The sequence below is a fragment of the Pleurodeles waltl genome, chromosome 1_2 (assembly GCF_031143425.1).
Source record: "Pleurodeles waltl isolate 20211129_DDA chromosome 1_2, aPleWal1.hap1.20221129, whole genome shotgun sequence".
Lineage (NCBI taxonomy): Eukaryota > Metazoa > Chordata > Amphibia > Caudata > Salamandridae > Pleurodeles > Pleurodeles waltl.
This window is the reverse complement of record NC_090437.1, coordinates 67,575,412-67,593,839: the sequence shown is the minus strand read 5'-3', so window position 1 is coordinate 67,593,839 and position 18,428 is coordinate 67,575,412. Positions and strand designations below refer to the sequence as shown.

The following is an 18,428-nucleotide window of genomic DNA, read 5'->3' as shown; positions in this document are numbered from 1 at the left end:
CTGCTAGGGGGCGACAAGATGATCGGGGCCTGTGCGTCTCGGGGGCACAATGAGCCAGATCATGACAAGCAAGAAACCTGCTGGGAAGCGGTGGTCTTCCGGAGCACTGGGACACTGCAGAAACGTTGCTTAGGGTTGTCGGGCGACAACGCAGGGAGAAATCCTGCTAAAGGCTACGGAGAGGTGGCCTAGTGTGCTACATGGACGGTGGGAAGTAGGAGACAACAAGGGTGAGAGATTGCAGCCTCTGGGGGTATTGAGTAGGAATCTTTTGTCTGGCACTCCACCCTTCCCTGTAGTAAAGAGGCAGACTGGCAAGCATTTTAAACAAACACAGGGAAATATTGGGAAGCAAAGGACAATATTGGGGCTCTGCGGTATGTTGACCTAAGAGAAGCCATGAGGAAAAGACCTGCCCTGGGGGAGGAGACAGCAGCCTTTTCAGGAAACTGTTGCAGCCTTGTGTCACAAACTACCGCAGAACCGAGACGGTGGGCTGAGTTGAACTGCTGGATTGGCGTACTTATCTGCGCCGGCCCCTACCAATGAGACTCTGCCCAGCCACAAAAAAGCAGGTTTGGACCGCAGACACCCTGAGGAAACCGAGGTGGTCTGGGTGGCTGCGGCTCGACATCAATGGCCTAGATGACGACGACTTTAAGAACCCTAGGAGTATACACGGGGTGGCGGGGGGGAAACAACTGGATCAGCGGGTGGGGCTCCCTCGCAGTACAGTGACACTTCATTGGCAAGATGGGGCGCAACCAAACCAAGCCTCCCAGGATGGAGGAACATGCGTGGCCGCGCTCCCCGCCCTCGGAAGACTCTATTTCCCCCACACCATCTGACTATGTGTCCCGTCCCCCCCCCCCCCCCCCCCCCCCCCTCCCCTCCCCCCCAACAAGGTCAGAACCGCCTGTAGACAAACTCTATCTTATCCTGCAGGAAATCCACGACTCCAGAGTCAGTATGGAGCAACGACTCTGCACCATTACCACAGATATTAATTTGCTGAAAGATGATAAACACAAGATGGGGGACAGTCAAGTCAGCAGAACAGGCGCTGGCCACCCTGGCACCGACACAAGAGGGGCAAAGAACTGTGATTACACAATTATGGAAACAAGCGGAACAACTTCAGGACTGAGCCGAAGATGCTGAGGGCATGTATGCACAAATAATATTCGTATAGTGAATCAGCCGGAGGGTTCCGAGGGAGATCACCCCACACAGTACATCGAAATTTGGCTGCAATCGAAGGTGGTATCTGAGGGCCTGCCTGCACTCATCACAGTAGGACGAGCGCATCAAGTGCCTGCCAGGAAACCCATCCTGGTGGCCCCCACCACGACTGATAGTGGCGAAAATACTGAACTATAGAGATTGACATGCTACTCCGGGCAGCGTGGGAACGCGTGCTGCTCGCTGTTGCGGGCTCCAGAGTATCTTTTTATCCAGACTATACAATGCTAGTACAACGTTTTCTGGCTTTCTTTGAAGAAGTGAAAGGCCAACTCTGAACCCATGGCCTTGCATACGCGTTGATATTCCCAGTGAAGCTGAAAGTTTTATACATGAACGACGCTCCAACTTCTTTGAATCACTAAAGGAAGCCAGAGAGGGCCCACAAAATGGCCAACAGCATGAGTTTGCATTCCAGAAATCGACCCCTCGGCCCTGGCATACCCTCCGCAAAGAGGAAACCACGGCTGGCGGGAAAGGAATACCGTCCCCACGACAGGCCAGTGAAAGTCAACTGGAAGCCATTCAATTTGCCACTACCTTGCATGATTCTGGCCGTAAGTCCAGCACTGAGACGTCCCTGGATGGAGACTTACACTCTGAAACTTAGGGCAGCATAGCCTTGTTCCCGATTGTTACACCACGGAGGGCAAATTAACTATGAAGGCCTGAGCTATTGCAGTTATCGTCTACAGGACTCCAACTCAGGGTTACTGCACGAGGGGCCTAGAGGGAGCTCTTCCCAGCTGCACTGTACCCCAGACCACTATAATGTTTTTTTTTAATTTTTTTTTTTTTTTTAAAGCTGCTGTCTTGTTTCTTTACCTATCCTACAATTGCACTTCACAGTCTACCTTGTGATACCCTTGTACTCTTGCACGATGTTGGGAACTATTATGTGTGCAATTTATTGCAGATGACGCCTGGGCCCTTGGTAATACAATATGTTGTAATTGCAGATATATAGTGTGACGCATGGTCCACGGCTCACCACTAGCGTAAGCCTTGTTATCTTCATGTCAATGCAGTTTTGTTATATTTGGTTCATTGGTCGAGCACAGTTCTCCATGCTGGACCCTGTATTGGGTAAGGGTATTTTTCGATGTTGCTACGGTTCTGTCATCACTAAAACACACGTAGGGCACATTGGTATCATAGAGGCGGCACTGCCTGACATCCGCTGCACTAATTCGTCATGGCCACTATCAATAAATCATGCAATATAATCACCTGGAATGTTAGGGAACTGGAGTCAATCTATAAATGACACAGGGGTACTGACGCAAATGCAGACGCCGCGCACACCTAGCTTTCCCACAGGAAACCCATCTTACTACACCAGAAGCTTTAAAATTGCAACGTAAATGTAGGGGGCAATTGTTCCATACCTCCTTCTCAACATACGCGGGACACTCTTATTCAGTGCTTGATGTTCTCCTTGACAACTCACACCCACCCCTCCCAAATACAGCACCCGTACACCAAGCCAGAGCACTGCAACAGTGGGTCGAGGGTTGGGATCTCGTAGATGTCTGGCGGAGCCGTAATGCAGATGCGAAGGAATATTCCTTTTACTCTCACCCACACATGCTTCATTCCTGCCTCAATTGATTCCTGTGCACTTCCCGCTTGCAGTCTCATATAGCCCATGCCGCATACTTTGGTAAAACATTGTCTGACCGTAATCCACTTGAAATTCAGCTAGCCTAGGGATGGGCGCCCACTCCAGTGCCAACGTGGCACTTGCAACCCACGCTATTAGAACACACAGCATATCGGAAAACACTAGCAACTACTATAGACAAATTTTTATCAGAAAACACAAACACTGCCTCCTTCCCGCTGATCGAGTGGGAGATTCTGAAGGTTGTAATACGGGGAACCTCCATTTCTACATTAGTGGGAGCCCAGGTAAAAATACTGAAAGACCTCACGCACCTAGAAAATAACCTGGGTACTATGGAACAAGCGGCGGCACTAGACGACACAAAATCAGCACAATTACAAACGGCATGGATCCGTCATGTGGAACTCCTAGAAAGCCTGTGGATCATAGATTACAGAGCTTACACACACAGGGTGCATACAGAGGCAGATAAACCTATCGCCCTCCTTGCCAGACTGATCAGTCCACAACAGTCTCCTACACCTATACTAACGATACGTTCCCCACACTTGGGAATAATGGCTACCGAGGCTGGCATTAATGACGCCTTTTGTCAATATTACACTGACCTTTATGCCGCGCCTCCACCTGTTGACCCTGATGCCATACACAAGTTTCTGCACCAGTATGCACTTCCACAGGTGAAGGCTGCGGAGAGAGAGACAAATAGGGCTCCGATCTCGACAACTGATATCTGCAAGGTGATCAGAGAGATGGCTCGTAATAAGACCCCGGATCTGATGGCTTGCTGGTGGAATTTTATGCCATCTACTACCCCACCTTGAGAAGTTATATAATAGATCGCTTGAAGAGGGACTACTTACTGTCACAACGCGGGAGGCAGTAGTGACTTCACTTCTTAAACCAGACAGGCCCCCCCCTACACAGATGTCCTATTATAGGCCCCTGTCTATCTTAAACACGTAATACAAGCTCCTCAATAAGGTTCTGGCACGCTGACTCCTCCCGCGTCTACTGCACACAGACCAATGCGGCTTTGTTGTTTGTCGTGGCACAGCGATGAATATCTGACTATTTCAGTTGATGGATGAGACGAAACACCGCTATCCACATGCTGACTGCATTTCACTAGATATGCGGCAAGCATTTGATACTCTCAGCTGGATCTACATGTTAGTATCCCTGGAAGCTTATGGAATACCCCCAGCCTTTATACGGTGGGTGAAACTTCTCTACACTGGTCCAACTGCTAGAGCGAAGACTGGCACGCATATCTCCGCATCGTACTCCATATATCGTGGAACTAGACTGGGCTCTCCTCTATCCCCCCTTTTATTTGTATTGGCATTGGAGCCCCTCACACAACATCTTCGACATAGTGCAGGAGATTGGGGAATCGTGCTCAAACCCACCATGCATGCTTGCTAATTATATGCAGATGATATAATCCTCTATTATAGGCAGAATACGGAAAGAGCAGCGCAGATCTTTTCTCAGTTTGTCCTTCTCTCAGGGCTTCAAATGAATCCGGACAAATTCCATGCATACTCTTTCTGGGGCACTTATGTAGAACCTCTGGTTCAATTTGGATGTCTGACCATTGCATTAGCACCTGTGTTCTTCCGTTATCTAGGTGATTTACTAGAGGGCAATTGAAACCGGATGATTACAGCACTTGGGTCGCAAGTAGATTTTTGGATCACTTTGCCCCTTTCTGTGGCAGGAAGGGTGGCATGGGCAAAAATGGTGGTACCCTGTGTCATATTATTTTGTCAACCTGCCACTCATGGTACCACCTCGTATTCTTTCCCCCATATTAAATCAGTCAAACAAAACTACAGTTACCTTCCAACATGGGTGGCCTGGGAGCCCCAGACTTCAAGGCCTACTGTATAGCAGGCCAACTTCAATGGCTAGCCTACTAGCTAGCTGGCCATAGTATGGAAGAAATAAATTGTACAATTGCAATGTTGAGGAAGGGTTTCGTACTCCGCTGGCTATGTCCTGGGTCCCCTAAACAACCCGCTGATACTACCCTGCTGCTGCGCATGACGTTAGCTTTCTGGAAACGCGCTACACAGCCTCACTAAACCCATACGTGCCCAACATCCCACTGAGTGGACTTCCTACCCCCCTCAGGAACTATCACGGGGGCTATGCTCTGAGATTGGGAACATCAAGGACCCCTTACACAGGCAGACCTGTTTGAGGATGGCATGCTAATGCCCTCACTCAGACTTCGTGCAAACAGATGGCCTGCTGGTAACTTTTTTTTTCTACTCATGCCAAAATATTGTCCTATGTACGCAACAATTGGGCACTGGATGGTACCGAACCAGTGAAAAACGAAGCCCTGCAGACTCTTCATACAACGGGACACGGGAGGCATCTTATCAGATAGCTATACAGAGGGCTCTGTGCACATCTCCTTACGTCTCTGGATCCGCTCAAAATTAAATGGTCAGCGCATATAGGAAGAAGCATAACATCTAAAGAATGGATCTTCAAAATCCAGTACGCTACAACAGTATCGCGTAACTCTAAATTCAGACTGATAAAATTTTACCTCCTTCACTGCGAATACCCCACTCCACATGATATCCCCCACAACGGCTCAATGTCCGTGATGTCACACTACTGAGGCTGACCTTCTCCATATGCTCTGGACGTGTCAGTCCCTTTCACAGTACTGGTTGGCAGTAGGAACAATCCTGGCAGAGACCACAGGGGTGACTGTGGACCTGACACCTGCTTCCTTTGTGTTGGGGCTGTATTCTAGACCACGTGGCTCAATACTGACTTTACAATTCATGGATCTGGCCATATTCTTGGTGAAGCGTCAGTTGATACGGCGTTGGAAGTCACCCACAGCTCCATCCATTATCTCATGGAGTGAGGAGCTACTGAGCTGGAGCTTGGCCGAATGTTTGCCACTTACACGCGAAGAATACAGAGGGCTGAGCCGGCAACCGATATCACTGGAATTGGATACTCTGGAAACGTTTAAGACACAGAATGATACATAGGAGTTAATACACAGGGCTCAGCAGCCTCCTTAAAGTAGTCTTGGGCTAGAGAGGACTTGGAATCCTTAATCTTAGACTCTTACAAAACCGTGTAGCTTTTATCCTTGCCTGTCTCTCATTGTCGCCAACACTGATGCATCTTGAAGGTTTTGACAATTTATTATTTTCCATTCTCACAATATTTCTTGTTCGCAACAAACCTATGTACGCACTTTGGTAGCTGTACGATAAGCCAAGAAAACTGCAGTCATACACAAGTGGCTTGTTGACTGTATAAGGTTTGCATCTAAAAAAGACCAATTGACAAATACCCATGTGCATTACAACGCCAACCTCAAGAGAATAGCTAATATGGCTGCATTATAGCCCACCACTGGAACTATCAAGGGTGATGGCATTGAAATCACTTGTGAAATTTGGTTAGGATTGCCTTGATTTTTAATAAAAGGTAGACTTGCAGATGGTCATGAAAACCCATTCACATAGACAGCATCTCTTAACTTTTCCCAGGGTGTATCCTGCTTGATTTTCATTTCAAATCAACATTGATTCGGTAAAAGTTCGATTTTGAACCATTGGCATCTTTGGTAGGCTAACCTAAATAGACGAGTGCTATGAAGACATGCATGCTCAGACTCTTGAATAAAATGGTGGATAAGTGTGGAACTTATGAGACTGCATGCACAGGAATGAATAAAAACTAATTCTACTGTACTAAGAGCTATAAAGCAGTATCTAAAAAATAATTATAGATGTGTTTTAACTTAACTGGGGTATCTCTAGCTCACTTTGGGTCTTGTTCATTAAAGCATTTTAACATACAAAGGTTCTGAAACTGGAAAGTTACATGTCCTGGTAGGTAACTTGTTAGCTTGTACCAGTTACAATTCTGATAGCTCTATTATAATCATTTCGTACTCTTGTATGCACAGTTGCTTGATTCATCTGCTTGTGAAATTTGAGAGTACATCAGGTTTTCTAGTCTAAGTCATTTGGAAAACAGGAAATCAGTTCTGAAAATATTGTGTCTGATTTAAGCCTCTCCTCCCCTTAGGCGCTTCTCCACGCAATAGTCTTGAGGTTTTGACACCTGAGGTTCCTGGCGAGAGAGATCGTGGGAACTGCATCACTTCACTACAACTTCATCCTAAAGGATGGGCCACGCTTCTTCGATGTTCAAGTAACACAGATGACCAAGAGGTAAACCTAAGGAAGGCAGTTTTGAAAGTTACACGTACCTTAGTTGGAGAATAGTTATGAGGTGTGCTAAAAGGTGTGCTTAAGTTTCTAAGTAGTATGTAAGCAAGTTCTCAAATGCATGTTTTATTGGTATATCTGTAATCAGATTAAGTATGTGTACATTTTTACTCTTTCAGCTTCAGGTACTTGCCGTGTTAAACCTAGGACATTGTCTTTGTACTGTATTATGATTCTGGATTTTTCTTTCCCACAACCTTTCGGCTCCATCCAGAAATGTACAGTTCACCTGACCTGACTACTATGACTTTGATTTTTTTTTTTTTTTTTTAATGGTGCAACTTGAACCAGAAACCGAACCTAGTAGGTGTGACTCATGAGCTTTGCTTTGAAGGTCTTCTCTAATTTTGTTAGGATATTTATCTGATACTGGGCAGTATGTGTAATTTGTTAAAGCTGGAAAACTTGTGACGTCAAGTATAGAAATCTATGTGTTACCTAGTTGTGGTCGCTACTACATAGTTATAGTTAGGACCTACTTTCTATAGAAAAAACGTTTTTTGACTTTCCTAGATCTGTGGTGCTGGTTGACAAATCTTCACGAAATTTTCCCAAAACTTTTATGCTCTCTGCAGCTGCTGTCTGGAAAGTTTTGGTGTGATCCATCAAGCTGGTGTTGAGAAAAGGAGGGGTGGGGGGGGATGGGCAAAACATGTTTTCCCCATTCATTTTCCATAGGGATTTTGAAACAACTGGACGGAATTAAACCAGATTTGGCATAAAAATAACTCTTGGTCCGGAAAGAGGCCTTTTTAGGTCGAGCGCACGAGCGCTTTGACTTGTTATAAGTATTGTGGGCTTTTAACCATGCCCACCTCATGGCCATCACTTTCACTCATATGTGGGCTTGCCTTTCAAAAATCCCCTGATGTCATTGATAATTGCTTTAAGTTTGTCCCGCCTTGTGGCGGTTTTGTTACCGCCTTGCTGACCGACCCTATTAAATAGAGAATTGCACAATTGCCAATATACTTCAGCGTGGGTAAACTATTTTTTTTTCTTTTGTCTCTCCCCCCTCGTGCTCCATGGCACCCATGGCCCTCACAGCGCAGACCGCGCCAATAGCACAAACTCCATCAGTGGTATTGAAGCGCTGGTCACATTGTTCACACTGTTACCTAATAAGTCATTTCTTTTGCCTCTCCCCTTCATGCTCCATAGCTTTCCCAAAAACACGTATAATTGATTAATTCTTTACTAAAAAAAAAAAAAAAAGAAATTCCCAACTGCGGCTCTCCCAGCACAGCAGGAGAGCCGATACTACATTGTTCACTGTACTCTAGAAAAGTTGCCCTGTAATGCTTTGCAAGGATTCTTTTTCAAAACATTTGTGACCATATCTCAGCCTGTGGTGATTCTAGGACAATGGGACCAAAACATTCAGCTTGACGCATTATTTCTGTTTAGGTCATCTCTGGGTCCCCACACTAAGTTAGTGAGGACACCAAAATAACCACTCAGTCACTTTTTAAGCTCTCTTATGGCTGGAACTTTTGCCTTACAGCTTGGAGTAGTTTGTTTCCTAAGGGCCTTAGTATTGCAGTAGGCCTGCTAGGCCTGAAAATGTGTAAGGCTCTATGCCCTTTAGGGGCGAAATATATGGTTGCACTGCATTACACTCTGCCATTCTGTTTTCATGTGTTTGTGCTCGCTAGGGGCTAATTATATGATTATATTACCATGTTTTTAGCCATCTGATATTTTTATTGTGGTATCCTCTAGGGGCTGTTCTGAGCATTACAGTCAACCTACTACAATATTTGCTGTAGTCGGTCATCTCATAATGCTTTGCCAGGGTATTCATTTGCAAAACATTTTTGCTCTTAACTCCACCTGTGGTGGTCCTTGGACAGTGAGACCACCTCCAAAACGTTCACCACGATCTGCTCTTCCTGTCTAGATCATCTCTGGGTCCCTACACTAGGTTAGTGGGGACTCCAAAATAAGAACCCTTCCCTCCATTCAGTATCTTTTTAATCTCGCTCATGGCTGGAACTTTTGTTTTACAGCTGAGAGTAGTTTGTGTTTTAAGGGTCTTGTTTGTGATGATATTTCAGAAGGCCTCCTAACCCTCATAACGTGTAATGCACCATGCCCTCTAGGGGTTATGTATACGGTTACACTGAAGCACTTTCAGTAGTTTTCTTTTCATGTGGTAATGCCCATTAGGGGCTAAATATATGGTAACGTGACCATGTTTCTTGCAAATGCTGTTTTCATTGTGGTGTCTTCTAGGGGCTGTTCTGAGCATTACAGTCTTAATGCTAAATGTTTATTACTGATAACGGTTTTTATTGGATTTATATGATAATTGTACATGTTAATCTTATTGCAGTCACATGATTCAGGCCAACTTAACATTCTTATTACACTATGACTGTTTGAACACTCTTGATATGTTTGGGTGACCCTTCTAGTTTATTTCTCTTGTTGCTTCTCCGTGGCTGTCTTGTTTTGGGAATTGTTAGCGAGCCAGCAACTCTGATGGTGGTGGTGGGGGGGTGAAAGTGGTATTCTATTGGAAATAGCATGGCAGTTTAAATTAGGATGCAAAATGACAACATTTTCATTTTTGGCTGTAGATCGAGGAAGAAGGTAAATGGAAGTGCTTTAGTCTATACAGGGCCACTGAAATTATGTGGCAGGAAAAGACCAAATTATGAGGCAGGGTTGACCAATTTATGTGGCAAGAAAAGTCCAGTTATGAATTTACAACTCCAGTAGTTCTAACTCAAGCAAAATACGAGACCCATTGCATTGCAAACGCTTGTTATTTGGTGTAAATCCGTTCAGTAGTCTTGGAGAAAATCCAAATCTTTATATATGGGGATGCAAAAGATCTGATTGGTTGCCAACACTTCAACAAGGAAGTGTTGGCAGCCACCTTTGGGCTCTGCTTCAGCCGAGTACCTGAAAAAACTAGGAAGAAGCTGGCCTGGTGTGTGGTGAGCACCTATGGGGCTATCACCTTATACCAGGTCCAGTTATCCCTTATTAGTGAAGTGTAAGCTATGCCTAGTAAGCCAGGGCTCTCTAGAGCAGTGGTTCCCAACTTTTTCTGTTCTTCTGTGGACCCCCCACTTTATCATTACTGAATGCTGGGGACCTAATGTGCTAATATTATTAAAACATTTTAAGCAGTCGTGGATTCCCGGAGGAGGCTTTGCAGGTCCCCGGGGGTCCCCGGACCACAGGTTGGGAACCACTGCTCTGGAGGTAGCTATGAATGACCAGCCAAGACTTATCTAGGAGATGTGATGTCCCACGTTGGCGGTTGAGATGCAGTCGGTTAGGGGTGCTGGAAAACCACCAACAAACCTTGGCAGATGCAAGAGACGGAGAAGGTTTGTAATACTGGAGAGGACCAGCAAGGTCCAAGGGACTCGCCCCAAGGAGGGGAGCCTGGGGTGACCCTCAGCCGCTGGGAGAGTCACTAGAAGAGGAGGCAGCCCCCACAAGCAACCGACTGGCAGCAGGCACAGGAGTCCCAGTGAGGCCCATTCAGCACACCTCCCATGTCGCTGGGGCAGCAGGCAGGAGACTGTGCTTTGCAGGAAGGAGTGCTGGAGGCTCGGGCTACACAGAGCTTGCACATCCCTTGGAGGAGGAGCAAACAAGCTTTGGTAGCTGCAAGAGTCGTGGTGCACAGGGGTTCTGTACTGCAAGGAGAGGCAAGGAATTACCATCGGCCAAGTTGGACAGCTGGTAGAGAAGACCAAGGGGACCACTCCAGGCCACCAGCTGTGATGCAAAATCTATGCAGTACTGAAGGAGAGCAGATCCACACAGCCAGTGGTTGTTGCAGTTGGTGCTTGCAGATGCAGGAGAGTGGCTCCTTCACTCCAAGAGAGAATCCTTCTTCTAGTGCAGGTTGAGGATTTACCACCCTCATAGGATATACAGCCAGATAAATGTTGCTGGAAGGAGTCAGAGAAACAAGGTTGCAGAGTGGAGTCATCACTGTAGTTGCAGATTGTCGGTTCCTGGAGGGTCCAGTTGCAGTCCCAGTGGCCAGAAGATGAAGTAAACTATGCAGAAGAGTACTGCTGGAATCTTGCATGTCTAATCTGAGGACCCACCCACGAGAGACACTAAATAGCCCAGGAAGGGGGATTGGTCAACTAGCAGGGTGATCACCTAACAGGCTACTACTCCCAAGCCATGAAACACCTCGTTCCAAGGGAGAGTGTGTTACCGCCCTCACCCACAGGACATCCTTTGTTCTGCCTTCCTCTGCCTAAGCTGGTTAAGCAGCAGGAGGACAGAAACCTGTCTGAGGGGTAGCAGCAGCCCGGGCTTCCCGGAAAACCGCAGAAGACTGGTATGAGCAATGCTGGAGGTCCTCTAAGGAGCCCCCAGAGTGCATGGAATCATACAACCAATACTGGCAACGGTATTGGGGTATGTTTCCAACATCTTTGATACCAAACATGCCCAGGTTCGGAGTTACCATTGTGTAGCTGGACAACAGTAGCGACCTGTGTCCAGTACACGGGTAAATTGTCTTCCCCGCACTTATAAAGTCCAGTGAAATGGAGCTGGAGTTCATAGGGGTATATTTTCCCATGTAGGGGTGCCCTCACACACCGGTACCTGCCCTCTAAGCTAGAAATGCCCACCATAGGGGTGACTTACAGCGACCTGTAGTGAAAGGGTGCATGCACCTTTTCACGCAGGCTGCAATGGCAGGCCTGCAGACACCTTTTGCATGGGCTCCAATGGGTGGCACAATACATGCTGCAGCCCATGGGGAACCCCTGTTGCCCCAATGCCCTGGGTACCTAAGTACCATATACTAGGGACTTGCATGGAGGCACCAGTATGTCAATTATGGGGTGTGCAAAGTCCTAAGCAACCAAATTTAGAGGGAGAGCACACAATCACTGGGGTCCTGGTTAGCTGGATACCAGTGAAAACAGCCAAAGAATACTGACAGCAGGCAAAAAGTGAGGGTAACCTTGCCAAAAATAGGGTACTTTCCTACACTCGTCTACTCTGCAACACTCTACACAACTGTCACTCCACGACACACTCCACTATGACACTCTACTCCTCTACACCAATCAGCTGTACATTACTCTACTCCCTCCACAACACTCTATGCCACTCCACGCCACTGAATGCTACACCACTCCAGAACACTCCACCTTACGATACTTCACTCCATTCCACTCTCCTTTACCCCACTAAACTTTAGCCATGCTGAACAACATGGCTAAAATATATTGGCAAAGCCAATAGCTCTTGCATAGGTGAGACCTATTGGCTTTTCCAATGCTTGTTTGTTTTTGCAAATGTACTTTGTCTATTTATAAAAATTCAGAGGCGTATTAACAATAAATTGGTCTAGAGCAGTGCCGGAAGTATTTTTGCTGCGCTGCCCTACGCCATTTTGAAAGGGCAGAAATGCACCGTATTTACGAGATACAGTGCACTTGTCATTTCCTCCTGCACTGGCGCACAATTTGCTGCCTAGCGCGAACACATACCCCCTTGCACCATGGTGTGAGGGTGCCTCCATTTGTGCAGGATAGTTTTTCTGCAGAAACGGCCACCTTGTTGCACGAAAACAATGCATGGAGGTGTTTTCTTCTTTCTATGTGTGCTGCAGAATGCAGCAGAAATAAAGAGGAAAAAAACTAGGAGAAATAAAAATATTTATCCTCCGTGCGCATGACTGGGGAGGCATAAGATTTTGATGCATTCTTAGCTTTACATTGCCTTGTAAATCTGGGAATGTGTCAAAACCTATGGGTGTTGCATGGAAATCCCACTGCAGCGCCCAAGGAGCACTCCCCCTGACGCAATGTAAGGCAACACTGAAACTTGTGCTGTGTTGCCTTATACCAGATCTGTGAGACCAAGAAAAGTCATGCAAAGTGGCCTGGTAAATGTGACTCTGCACTATGCATTGCCAGAGTGCTAAGAGTGAGGCACCAGTAGCCCAAGGGGCTCGTAAATATGCCCCTCAGTGTCTAATATGTAAATAGAAACTGGAGTTTCATTTTGGACGTTGAAACATTTTATGTAAAGAACATAACATTCTAACCGTTGTTCAGTTCCAATGTTTGCCGTGTGGTCCATCATTCTAACTCTGTTCCATTGTTTTTCTCTTCCAGTGGACCTGTGTATATGAATTCCAGGAAGGTGTGCCAGTACGTCCAGTTTCACCTCGCTGTTCTTTACGACTGACTCACTACATTGAGGAAGCCAACGTGGGACGGGGCTACATTAAAGAACTCTGTTTCAGCCCTGATGGACGCATGATTTCATCTCCACATGGATATGGGATCCGCTTGTTGGGATTTGACTCGAAATGTGGTGAACTTGTTGACTGTTTGCCAAAAGAATCCAGCCCATTGCAAGAGATCCGCTCTCTCTATTCACACAGTGATGTGGTTCTCACAACCAAGTTTTCACCCACACACTGCCAGATCGCCTCGGGGTGCCTTAGTGGACGTGTTTCCTTATACCAGCCAAAATTTTAGGCACACTGCGAAATAAGGGATTTTTTGTGCAGACAATTTGTTTATTAATCATTCAGTTGGTTTTGAAGTTCATTCTTTACAACAACAAAAAACTGTTCAGACTTTAAGAACTAAAACGGTTGGATAATATGTTTTTTCCTATCATTCATGAAAATGCCAGTCTTCGTATTCCAGTCTTTCACAAAATAAATATGAGCTTAAAATCTCAGTCTGGCACTATGAACTCTTAATTAATACAGGTCGGGTTTTGCAGAATTTTGTTTCTGGACGTAACAATCCTTTGTATCCAACAACTGTTCTACTTGCTACCATTCCCTGGCGAGAAAAAATGCACAAGGTGTTGTTTTTGTCTTTTCTTTACTTAAGACCACCCTTGTGGTGCCCGATTGTATAGCATGCCACCTGGGTTCAGATGCTGCCTTCGGAGCACTCTACACAAGATAAGAACTCTAAATATTTATTGCATATTGTTTAAGATATTTTTCTGTTGATCCAACTTGCTTTCTTGAAAAGGAGGAATTCAGCATGGACATGTTCGTACACTTAAGAAGCCTTCTGAAATGACAAACTACACCAGTGCCCTCTGTTTTGTTTCAGTGGGAAGAATAGTTGTATGGTCTGTTATTGGATCTCTTTGTACATGTTGTCCATGTACTTTATAATCGAGTGGTTTTCCATTCAGTTCAAATTTATTTATTATTTGTAAAATAAATAACTATATTTGTCATGGCTTTATCTCATGTTGAGAGTAACTGTGTTTTTGTACTCATAATCTTGTAGAAATAATTTCACAATGACCCATTTTTTCCTCTGGTTGTTGGCGGATAATACCCTGCCCAAGTGCAGTAATTGGTTTCATTCAGAACTGTTAGTGAAATGTAACAATTTCCTCTGTATTTCATACTCTTCTGGGTTATAAGGCAGTTATGCATTCACCTTTTTCCTCACGTTAAGGTGCTATGTAAATGGATTGGCACCAGATTGGCATAATACTAAATTGACAAGAAATACAGCAAAATTGACAGGAAATGAAAACTCGAGTGGTGTAAAGTTGAAGGCATTTGCACAGTTATCATTTGTGTGCCGTCCGTCAATTTTCAAGTGGATTCTTATGGTTGTTCTTTGGTTTGTGATGAATGAAGCTCTAGCATAAAACGTGAGGCACCGGTGGTGTATAAACCTATATTAGGAACACAATTTCCTGCCCGTATGGTACTTGTTAATTTTTAGAGTATTCAGTAATGTTCAGAAACCACACAGTGCTGTAGCTTTTGAATCCCTTTTGTGTTTTTTTTTTTTTTTAAATAAATGTCACTGTCATCTGCAATTGTAACAAGCATTGGCAAAACCTGGCTAGAACATGACGATGCATGTAAAGACAGAAAATATCAAATGCTGTTTGCATTTGTTGTTTCACATAAAAGCCCGCACTACTGATTATAATGGAAGTGCGAATAAAGAACCATACAGGGATTGATTTCTTTATAGAATGCTTATAGGAGATAAAGCAGTGACTATTACAAACAGCATCATGATTGAGTCTACTTTACATGTGTAAAATAGTCTCTGATAAATTCCAAAGGTAAATTCCTTGAATGTTACAAAAATAGCCAGTACATGAGGTGAAAGAGTAATAAAGCTCTATAGTCTGCCCTAGGGAGTAGGCCTTAAATGGCCGAAATAGCCCTGCTATGGTGGGCTATAAAGCTATTAGAACAGTGGTTCCCAACCTTTTGATTTCTGTGGACCCCCACTTTAACATTAATGAAACCCAGGGACCCCCACTGAATCATCATTAGAATCCGGGGACCCCCGCCTGAGTCATTACTGGAAGCTAGGGACCAAATTTGTCAATATTTGTTAATATTTTTTTATTTTCTAGGCTCTCGCGGACCCCCTGAGAAGGCTTCGCGGACCCCCAGGGGTCCCTGGACCACAGGTTGGGAACCACTGAACATTCCGCCCATCAGGGCAGAATGTTCTAGTTCGTAAAACAAAGGCCTCACGGAGCCTGAGTGGTTGAAATACCCTTAGGCTCTGTGAGGGCTTTGTTCACAGCTGTTGCTGTAAAAGACAAACATTTGAATGTTGGCGTTCCGGGCTTCTACCAGCAATTAGAAGCCCGGATCTACTCCATTTTCTCCAATGGAGTGCTCAACATTACAGTGTTCTAATATAGCCTTACAGCCCGTGGTAGCAGGTTAAACCGGCCATTAAAGGCCCGCTCTAGGCTTTATAAGGGGAGCGGGACTTTAATTGCCAGTATAGCTCAGTTATGAAGGGATTAAAATCCCCTCCGTCTCTGTGAGGCCTTTGTGTACAGCTGTTGCTGTGAACAAAGAGCATTGGAATTTTGACTCTCCGGGCTTTTACCAGCCAGTAAAAGTCCTGAGCACTCAATTGTCTCCAAGAAAGCTCATAACATTCCAATGTTCTAACATAGGGTGGAAGTAAAATGCGCTCAATGGATATTTTAAATAATTGGTAACTCAGCCTGGCAGTGATCTTTGCTGGTAATAAACAATATATTGAGGCATTTGTGTCTGCCATCTAGTGTTAGGCTGGATCTGTGCAAGGAGTTTTTCTTCGAAAAAGTTTTTCTAGTCACAAGGTATAGTGGCTCCTGCTCATCGGCTCCATTGTTAGGTTTTTTTCTTTCTGCTGTCTGGTTTGGACGTGTGCTTCGGTTCTACACTGTTGCAGTGCTCTTTTTGGTCTACACAGGTTCCTTCCCTCGGTCGGTATTGATTGTTATTGATCGCCTCTTCCATCTCGGGTCGACATTCACGGCTTCACTTGAGTGGTGTTCCGGTCTGGTGCGGCACCTTGGGGGAGGGCCTTGCCATTCGGGTCTACTTATCTCCAGATCACACCTCTCCACCATGCCTCAATAGAGATGGAATGGGCACCATTCCACTGCTGTCCTCACTGCCATACCATGTACCCTTGGACTGACCTCTATAAGATCTGTCATTTGTGTTGCTCACCTGAGCATAGCGAGGCTGCCTACGACCTTTCTCCTTCCACTCCAAGAAGACCCTCTGCAACCATCTGGTCTATCATCCCACGATGTTGCGTAAGAGCATAGACACCACCCCAGACCTACTAAAGTTTTTTTTTTTTTTAATACTAATCTTTATTGGGTTTTTCTTGTTTAAGACCATTTACAGAACAAATATGGAAACGCTAGAAATTCAGTTCAACTGTTTAGAAACAAGGCCTTAGCAGTGCAATATTGCCCCTACCCAAATTCTTCACTATAAATCAGAAACTAAAGTATAATAGCAGTATAACAGTCTACATTTTGTGTAAGGACAGTGTGGTGTGACTGGTCATTAGGGTCTGTGGTGTGTGTGTGTGGTGGAGATCAGGGATCATAGCCCTCCAAGTCTGGAGGTTGTCTTTTAATTTAGGATTGTTATGAACATGTTTCATGCGGACCTCCTCTACCGTTGCCCATTCTAGGAAGTCTCTGAGCCAGTCAACATATGCAGGAGGGGTCGCATTTATCCATTTTATGGCTATACAGCATTTTGCTAATGTAATGCCTAATAGGATAAATTGCCTGCTAAGGTTCTTACCCTTACGGGAAGGGATCAGACCCTGTATCACTTGTCGAATCTCCAAGGGTATCCTCCACCCTGAGGCTTTATTTATATTTTTGAATGCCAACTGTCAGTATGCAGAGAGGGCTGCACAATTCCAAACCATATGTAAGAAGTCAGCAGAAGGTCCCTGACACCTGGGGCATGTGTTGGAACGGGTGGGGTATATTACGTGCAGGGTCTAGGGTGATTGGTAGGTTTGATGTTTATAGTTGTACTGTGTGAGCTTAAACCAAGCATTAAAGCTATCTGTACGAACCCCTTCATGCGTATGAGACCAATGTCTCTCTGACATGGGCTCAGATAATGCTCCCTCCCATCTAACCTGAATAAATAGAGGTGCAACGGCATGTCCTCTTGTAATGCTCTATACAGATGGGATACCAAACGGCATCCTCCAGCCATCTCCATCAATCACTGTTTGGTCGCTGCATTGGTCAGCGTGCAATTGTTTGTTTTGTGCTTCTGTTGTGGCCTGGGCCACTAGGAGTGTCCATAGGCCTTACACTTTCCCAGGGGCCAACAAGGACTCTCACGAGGCAGACGCACGGCTTGATCCCATGGTGGCCCCCTCAATCAGGTTCCAGGGATACAAATGTCTCCCAGGGCTGGAGAGGCGACAAAGGTCGGATATTCTCACAGAGCCAGTGTATTTATGTGTATTTCGATGCCACCTGGGCTATGTAAGTGTAGGCTCAGCACCATCAGGAGTAGGCTGGCAGGGCCTCGCAACGAGGCCCCATGTTACAGCAGGGAGGACCACCCTGTTATCTGGGAGACGCTTCTGGTAGCTTGTGCCTCCTGAGCTCAAGGCTGGAACCCCAGGGGCCCTGATCCACCCTCTAGGGCACCAAGGCCCAGCATGCTGTCCGCTGCATATCTCACCACAGGGCCTCAGTGCCCCGCTCTCACTGTTGCTTCCAGGCAAGGCCGCACTCCACCTCCACGTCTCTGGCTGTCAGGGGCCCCTCGAGCCAGCTCCTTGTCTCGATCTCCCTCCAGGCTTCCAATCTAGTTTCATCACTTCAGGGTCTCCAGAATGCCATCTGTCGCCGCAGAGGTAGGACTACGTCCCAGTTGCCCCCCCCCCCCCCGCCTTGTCAGCCGTGCCGAAACAGATTATATGAGAGGCATATAGGGGCAGGTAAGCCGTTACCTCTGCTGTTAGCCAGATGATGGACAT

The 18,428-nt window shown here is 45.8% G+C and overlaps 1 protein-coding gene across 1 annotated transcript in view; it reads left to right on the top strand.

Annotated features, from left to right (window-relative positions):
* Positions 1 to 14,375, top strand: part of DCAF10 (DDB1 and CUL4 associated factor 10) — a 93,332-nt gene extending 78,957 nt beyond the window's left edge. Inside the window, exons 6-7 of the mRNA XM_069236423.1 lie at positions 6,950 to 7,095; positions 13,272 to 14,375. Of these exons, the coding sequence (XP_069092524.1) occupies positions 6,950 to 7,095; positions 13,272 to 13,640 (515 nt within the window). The 3' untranslated portion in view covers positions 13,641 to 14,375. The remainder of the gene's footprint in view (positions 1 to 6,949; positions 7,096 to 13,271) is intronic.
* Positions 14,376 to 18,428: the final 4,053 nt, after the last annotated feature.